At 47.6% G+C, this 8,251-nt stretch overlaps 1 protein-coding gene across 1 annotated transcript; it reads left to right on the forward strand.

The window, feature by feature from the left end:
- Positions 1-1,633: 1,633 nt before the first annotated feature.
- BTG4 (BTG anti-proliferation factor 4) lies at positions 1,634-8,087 on the forward strand. The gene is made up of 5 exons (XM_063417793.1): positions 1,634-1,773; positions 4,215-4,416; positions 6,181-6,318; positions 6,437-6,632; positions 7,423-8,087. The coding sequence occupies exons 2-5, from the start codon at positions 4,244-4,246 to the stop codon at positions 7,597-7,599; spliced, it is 684 nt and encodes a 227-aa protein (XP_063273863.1). The 5' UTR covers positions 1,634-1,773; positions 4,215-4,243; the 3' UTR covers positions 7,600-8,087.
- Positions 8,088-8,251: the final 164 nt, after the last annotated feature.

Genomic DNA, 8,251 nt, shown 5'->3' on the forward strand with positions numbered 1-8,251 from the left:
AATTTAAAGAGTTGTGGCTCCAGCCTGGTTTAATTCTCACCAGGGATGCCCAAAGTCAATGAAGGAGCTCAGAGGGATGGATGAGCTGTGCCAGCTCATCTTCACCTCCTGCACCTCTCCCCAGGTTTTTGGGGGTCTGCTCATCCATTTCTGTCTTCCTGCCCTTATCTTCAGCTCTGAAAATCATGGTACACACAAACCAAGCAAGAAAAACCCCCAAATTAAAGAGTTATGGAAACAGCTCTTAAACTCTTAAGCTCTTACACCTAACTCCATAAAATGAACCCAGGTACCTTTGCACTCTTTGTTGTTTAATTTTAGATCATCCTGGATCAACACCACTGGACGGGTTTTAGGTTTATTGTATTACTTAAATCAGGAAATCTTAAATTAAATTCTACCAACATGGAGTACTCAAACCCTTAAAATTTTTGGAAGTTTTTAAAATTTTGAAAGTTTTCATGGTTTTTTTATGTGGTTATGATCAGAATCAGCTTCTGGTTCTCTCCAGCCCCAAAATAATTCTTTTGACAGAGGCTGCATGGTTTAAGCACAGGTGTAGAAGTTTGTAACCTCCAGGTAGGAGGTTTCCTCTGCCCTCTGGCTTCGTGCTCCATGGAATTGGTGCTTCTGCTTTTCCCTCAGGAGATTGTCACCCGCATGGAAATCACTCAGGATTTCTGATTTTTATATCAATACCTACAAACTCCTTACCTGGAGGAACTGCCTGCCATCCTTCACCCACAAAAATGACTTGCAGAGGGCACATTGCCACTGGCAATCCCAGCTTGGTTTCTTTATTTCAATCCTTTAAAGCAGGAAAAAGGCAAAAAATATAAAAAGTCCTGCAGGGTTGGCCCCTGCCAGGGTGTGTTTGGGGGAGCAGTGTTTGCTCCTGCTGTGGGCTGCAGTTACTACAGAAACTGTGCCTGGCTCTGGCCCTGGGCTCAAGCCTGGGCTTGCCTGCTGACCCAGGGGACACCTCCTTTAATCTGGCTAAGAATGCTCGACCTGGGGGCCTGATTTCAGTCCCACTCCAGGCTTTGGACACTTTTCCCCTGGTTTCAGCGAGCTCTGATCATTCCCATGGATATCCAGACACTGATTTTTAGTGGTTTGGCTTTTTTTTTTTTTTCCTGTTCCTAATAAGGATTAAACCAGCATCACTTTACAAAAGGCACAAATATCTCCTCATTTATCTCCTCATTTATCTGCTGCCTCCTCGCAGTCAGAACATTTGGCTGCCCATCCTGGGTTCTGCTAAATCTGCTGGGATGAAAACAGTTTCTGTTTGGATGCAGCTGGGGATGAGTGGGAGCACAGTCTGCTGGCTGCTCTTTCATGGATCTCTCTCTCTCTTTGCCATGGGCTGTGCCAGTTTTGGTTCTGATATTTTCTTCCAGGGCACCCAGGGCTGGTTTTTCTTCCACTCAGTGACAACTGGCAGCACTGGGAAGGATTTGAGCCCGATGGATCTCCCTGATTAAAGGAGCTTTTCCTGCCACTGCAGTGGGGTGCCACAGTCACCCTCTGCCGTTCTGCTTTCTGTGACATCAACAGCAAAAAACGCCTGAACTCCTGCACAATATTAAAAATACCAAGTTAAAAATATTCTCAGCACTTCTGTATCAACCAGAGTTTGAGCAAGCAGAGCCAGCTGGGTGAATTGCTGAGGACTTGGCCTAAATCTCCCCGTGTTTGCTGTGGCAATTGTGTGGAATTTGGCCTCCTGCCTCTCAGCAGCCAAGCAGCTCCACCTCTCTGGTTTCTCAGGTGAGGGCTTTGTTTGCTGCTCACCTGCGGTTTCTGTGTTGGCTCCAGGAACAGAAGGAGGAGGAGGAGGGATCCCAGCTTCCCTCTGATGCCCTGTGTGGATTCCAGCTCTCCATTCCTTTATCACAGAATTTCCCCAGGCACAGGGGAAATCCTGGACTTGCTGGATGAAGCAGGAGATGCCTCAAAATCCCCTCCTGTGTCTCTGCCTGACCCAAACCACGCTGGCTTTTGGGACAGGAGAATTCCTGAGGCTGAGATGTGGCAGGGTCAGAAATGATCAGATTATTCCCCCAGGGCTGGGGATGGAGTCCCCACTGTGCCCGCTGCTCTTTTGGCAGTGGGAATGCTGCTTCAGAATAAAAGGAAATCAGAGCTGAGAGGAAGAGGTCACATCTTTTATAGGTTACAATCTGATATTGAGGAAAAACATCAGGAAATCAAAGCAATCACTTAATATCCAGACTTTGGCCAGAAAGACAAAATCATCCCTGGAGAAATCCCAACCTGTGTGTCTGGGATTGTGTAGGAAACTCTGAGTGGGCTGAACTTACTGAGAAGAACTTAAAAAATGAGAATTATGTGCATTACCCATCGTTTTTGAAGTGGCAAATCTTGGTCTGTGACATTTCCCTGGGCACCAATTTTGTCAGCTCCATTAAAACCCCACAGATCTGTGGTGGTTGCCTCCGGTTTTTTGGTAACTTCTGCTTCTCCTGCAGTTCAAAATCAATGTGATCAAAACTTTAAAATCACTTGAGAACTTTAATTTGGGTTCTGTTTTGACAAATCATCATGGAGCAAATTCTTTAAATCACAGAAAATTTGATGTGGCTGCAGTGTTTGCAAGGGAATCCACTCAGCTCAGAGAACGACGTTTTTAAAGGAAGTTTAATTTCCAGAATAAAACTCAGCCCTCAGGCATGAAGAGCCAGTGTGGCTGTCCAAGAATGCTCCAGAGCTAATTCTGGATGTAGACAGAGTCAGAATCACCACAGGCTGCACAGCAGAGGCCAGAAAATGCTGGGAGGAAATTCCTCCAGCAGAGGTTTCCTGTGTCCTGCAGAATTCCCAAAAAAATCCCGGAGCAGCCCCTGCCCTCTCCTCTCCAGGAAAAAGGAGGGTCTGAGGGAACCCTCGCGCTCACAGCACTGGGGGTTCTGTGTCAGAGGAAATAAAAACAATTGGAAGCTTTTTCTGAGGATCCCTGCTCTGTGTCAGACCCTGATTTCTGTCGGGAGTGGTGATGGAAAGGGAAAGGTCCCCACTCATTTGATATGTGAGACAAAGGAAGAGAATAAGGGGATGTTTTGGTGTTTGTTACTCATTCCTTAAAAGCAGAATTTCTGCTGAAAGCCTCGGTCTTTTATTTTTTTATTTTATATTATATATATATATATTTTAAATATTTTTATATTTTTTTCAGGAAAAAACAAGGAACAATCAGCTGTTCTCTGTGCCAGGAGAATTACAGCTTGGAGTTTTGAACAACCCTCACATCTGAGGAACTGAGACATTTTCTGTGTTTTGAACACTCTAAATAAATAAATAAAACAAATTTATCCTGATGATATGAATTGGGAAGATCAGTGATGTGATAAATCCAGAATCAAGCAGTTTTCTAAATAAGGAACGCCAAATATGAGATAGAAAATAATCCTGTTAATTCTGCTAGAAGCAGTCCAGCACAATTCTAATCATTAATTAATAAGCCTGGTGCTGTTTACCTCGTGGTAAATATTAAATATTAATATTAATTTATGGGGTGGGCTGATGGCCACAACAGAATCCAGAATGGAATGGATGAAATCATCCTAAAAGAAGGAGCTGATGTTGGAATAAAGCCAAGGAGGTTGGGAATATCTTTGGAACGGGTTTTTAATTGATTTAACCCCCACCTGCAGCTCCTGCACACCTGAAGATTCTTACATTCCTCAGCTCCACATGGTTCCTGTTCCATAAAAACCCGACCAAGCTCTGCCAGGGAAAGAGGGAGGGAGCCTTTGGGTGTTGGGGTTTTCCCTGGGGTGTTTTTCCCAGGGCCTTGTGGTATTTTTAGCTGGGTTTTTGGTGCCTCGTTAAGCTCTTTGTGGAGTTTATCTCAAGTTTTTACTGTCTCTGCTGTGAAGAGGTGATATTTTTGGTCTTTTTTTACATAAAAATCTATATATTTGTCAGCTCTGCTGCTTGTAATGTGTGTAACAATTAGAACTCTTATATTTTAAGCTCTTTTTAAATATTCTCTCTTAACTTGCTCAGTGCAGGTGCCTTCTAGTAACGCATTAAACTGGTTTTAACATCCCAAACTAATTTTAATCTGCTGTCTGGCACTCGGCCTTCTCCTGGCTCGTGCAGGTTTTGCAGCATCAATTTTTGGAACCTGGTAGTGTTTTAATGTTATTAAATCTCTCTGCTGTGGTGTCCCCTCTCTGCTCCAGCAGCTCGAGCACCCCCTGCGCCGCAATCCAAGATGAAAGATGAAATTGCTGCCACGGTTTTCTTCATCACGAAGCTGGTGAAGAGGGAGGACAAGCTGAGCAAGCACGAAATGGAGAAGTTTGCAGCGAAGCTGACCACGATCCTGTTTGAGAAGTACAAAAATCACTGGTACCTGGACAACCCCTCCCGAGGCCAAGCCTTCAGGTGAGAGGGGAGAACGTGGAGCCTTGGGGTGGCATTCGGGAAGCAGCTCCTGGAGGCCTTAAAGTGAAATAAATAATACAAAGGGAACTATTGGGATACCCCTGAAGCTTGAAGGAAGAATTATTAATTGGTAAAAATCACTTTTTTTTTTCTTTTTTCTTGCCTGTAAATGTGAGATTAGAGAACTGAGGTGGAAATCTTAAGACGAGTGTCTTGAGCAGCCTCTGATTGCCAGGATGCAGAATTCAAGTGGTCTTAAAGTGACTTTTGGGGATGGTTCTGCTTTAAACACTTCGAGCAGTGACTTTCCTCATCAGCTATTGGTGAGAGTGAGAAGCTGAGCCCTGCTGGAGCTGATAAATCAGCTCGTGAGCCTGAATTGCTGCTCAGTGCCCAAAGTGAGAACCTGCATCAACAGGTCCTGAGTGCTGAGGCAACAAAGGGAGATTTAGAGTCAGGGTGGGAAATGTGAGCAGCCCCACGAGGCTTTGGGAGCCTGTGCAAATTGTTGTCCCCTGGTTGGTTCTTTGCCCAGTCTGTTAACCTGATCCCCAATTGCATTGGGCCCAGTTCTGTACCCACCCTCTGAGTTCTGTATAAATTTATATTTATATTATTTATTTAATGCCTTCTCCCTGGGAATTTGGGGTTCCTTGGCCCATGGGAGCCTTGGAATAAAGAACACCCTAAGGAGAAGAACCCATGTCTGTCACAATTTGACACAAAAGAACCACACGAGGACACAGTGATGATCAAAGCAGGAAAAGGGCCAAGTTTATTTACAAAACTCAATTTTATATATTTCCAAAGGTGCCTGTGGATTGGAGGGTGGAATCCTACCTCTCAAACCACATCGGTCAAGCCAACTGTCAATCAGCTTTTCCCTCCTACCTAAAAATATATAAACAATGATGGACAGTTGGTAAAACACGGCTATTTTTTATAGTTAAAAGTGAGAAAGGGAGAATTCTGACTCCAACACGAAGGACAATACAGAAGGCTCAGGAAAGCCTTCAAAACCAGGGTGACACGTGTCGTGTGCTGCTTTTTCCTGCATCACTTGACTTCCCCTGTAGTACTGGGGAGCTGCAATCGCTCTCCCCCACCCAAGGGTGCCTGGTGCACAGGGTGCCATGATAAAGGAGCTTCTGCCTTTAGGGTTCTGCCAGGGATGTGAGGGCCCTCAAGGCCCACTAGGCTGTGTCACTCTGCTGTCCCCAGATGCATCAGGATCAACCAAGGGAGCTGAAATCGCTCTCCCCCACCCAAAGGTGCCTGGTGCACAGGGTGCCATGACAAAGATGTTTCTGCCAGGGACATGAGGCCCACTAAGCCGTGTCACTCTGCTGTCCCCAGGTGCATCAGGATCAGCCAAGGGAGCTGGGATTGCTTTCCCCCACCCAAGGGTGCCTGGTGCACAAGGTGCCTTAATAAAGGCACCTCTGCCAGGGACGTGAGGGCCCTCAAGGCCGTGTCCCTCTGCTGTCCCCAGGTGCATCAGGATCAACCAGGGGAGCTGAAATCGCTCTCCCCCACCCAAGGGTGCCTGGTGCACAAGGTGCCTTAATAAAGGCACCTCTGCTAGGGACTTGAGGGCCCTCAGGGCCGTGTCACTCTGCTGTCCCCAGGTGCATCAGGATCAACCAAGGGAGCTGGGATTGCTTTCCCCCACCCAAGGGTGCCTGGTGCACAGGGTGCCTTAATAAAGGCACCTCTGCCAGGGTCATGAGGGCCCACTAAGCCGTGTCCCTCTGCTGTCCCCAGGTGCATCAGGATCAACCAGCACCAGGCGCGGGATCCGCTGCTGGAGCGGGCGTGTGCGGAGAGCGACGTGGACTTCGACACGCTGGGGCTGCCCAAGGAGATGACGCTGTGGGTGGATCCCTTCGAGGTGTGCTGCAGGTGAGCCCCCGGGGGGCTGGAAAAGGGGGGTCTCACCACCCTGAACCTGCTCCCAGCCTGACCCCCCTGAGGGCTCGGCTGGTCCCGGAGCAGCAGCACCCACCTGGAATCATGGCAGGTACGGGGAGAGGAACCGGCCCTTCACCGTGGCGCACTTTGATGGGGAGGACAACCCCGAGCTGCCGCAGCAGATCAGCCTGGCCGTGGGCAGGGCGGCCCTGGACTATCAATCGGGCACCTCCTCGGACGAGGAGAGCTTCAGCAGGGAGCCCAAAGCCATCCCCACCGTCAGCAACCCCAACAGCGTCTACCAGGTGAGCCGGGGCTCTGGGGGGAGCTGAAATCCTCTAAAATCCCTCAGAAGGGGGTTTGGCAGGTGGGAACCAGTTCTGCTCTTCTCCCAGTGAGAGGAAACAGCCTCGAGCTGCTCCAGGGAGGTTTGGCTTTGATTTCTCCCCTGGAAGGGTGTGTTCAGTATTTTTAAATATCCAACTTTCACTGCCCTGTGAGAGTGTGTTCAGTCTTTTTAAATGTCCAACTTTCACTGCCCTGTGAGAGTGTGTTCAGTCTTTTTAAATGTCCAACTTTTACTGCCCTGTGAGAGTGTGTTCAGTCTTAAACATTCCAACTTTCACTGCCCTGTGAGAGTGTGTTCATTCTATTTTCAAATGTCCAACTTTCACTGCCCCATGAGAGTGTGTTCAGTCTTTTCAAATGTCCAATTTTTCCATGTCTTGTCAAACAAAGTTAAAAAACTGTGGACCTGTTTTTTACGAGCTAATTCTCACAATACTGCTCGTTATAATTGTTTTAACACCAGTACGTTAACATCAACATCATTCATTAACATCAACGATTGTTTCCCTCGGGTGGTGACCGCCCCGGTGGAGTCACCATCCCTGGAGGTGGATGTGGCACTTGGGGACAGGGCTTAGGGAACAGCTGGACCTGTCCTCAAAAGCTTTTTCCCAGTGCCAGGGATGCTGTGGGTGGGATGGAGCTCTGCTGGGAGGGAGCAGCGCTGCCTCATCTCCCTCGGGAGGAGCTGGGACATCCTCACTGCTCCCCAGCACGTTTTAATTTTATTTCCATTTTGCTGCCCAGTTCGGTGACTTCTGCAAGGCTCCCCCCCAGGCCTGGTGGCAGTACCTGCACAGGAAGCCCCACGTGGCCGAGGGCTCCCACTTTGGCCAGCACAGGGGTTACAGGAGCTACAAGCCCACGGCCGCCTTCGCTGGCCCCCGCGTGGACAGGTACCACTGGATCAACACCAAGAGGTAGAGCCGGGGCTCCCCGGGGCTGTTGGAGCCCTGAATTTGTGATGGGGTGAAGGCTGGCACTGCAAACCCTCATAAAAACAGCACTTCCTGGCCAATCCCTGTCTCTGACTCTGTATTTATGGATATTTTTTGGGGTGAGGGGTGTTTATCCGAGATTTTTTTAATGTTTTTTAATTGATGTTAACATAAGACTGAAGATGGAATGTGAGACCCTTCTTGTGAGTGAAAAAGGAAATGCATAAATCAATAAATCTGCTGATGTGTTTTTATCGAAGCCAGCTGCTGGTGGTGCCTTGAGGGGTGTTCAGGAGCTTTGTGATGGAAAAGAAGGAAAAAAAAAGAAGATAAAAACACCCCCCAGGCTGCTTTGAGAGGCACTTTGCTCCTTCTGGCAAAGGTGTAAGGAGCCAAGACTGAAATATCACCAGCAGAAATGTCCAGGGTGTTCAGTGACTCACCAAAATATTGAAATTGTGCTGTGCCCCCATGAGTTTTCTACTGATAGGAAGAAAAAAAAGAGTTTTGAGTGACTTTGCTCTCCTTTCTTTGCTTTTTTATCTACCCTGGAGGCTGCTTCACTGACTGGGAAATATGGAATATTTCATGTTTTGGGGTTTGGCTCTGGAATTTGGGAGGAGAGACTGATTCCCAAG

This window comes from Prinia subflava, chromosome 22, assembly GCF_021018805.1.
Source record: "Prinia subflava isolate CZ2003 ecotype Zambia chromosome 22, Cam_Psub_1.2, whole genome shotgun sequence".
Classification (NCBI taxonomy): domain Eukaryota; kingdom Metazoa; phylum Chordata; class Aves; order Passeriformes; family Cisticolidae; genus Prinia; species Prinia subflava.

Excerpts from the sequence above, each read along its gene's own strand:
- BTG4 (XM_063417793.1), top strand. The coding sequence starts at position 4,244 with ATGAAAGATGAAATTGCTGCCACGGTTTTCTTCATCACGAAGCTGGTG. Across the intron at positions 4,417-6,180 it reads TCCCGAGGCCAAGCCTTCAG|GTGCATCAGGATCAACCAGC; the intron begins GTGAGAGGGGAG and ends TGCTGTCCCCAG. Across the intron at positions 6,319-6,436 it reads CCCTTCGAGGTGTGCTGCAG|GTACGGGGAGAGGAACCGGC; the intron begins GTGAGCCCCCGG and ends GAATCATGGCAG.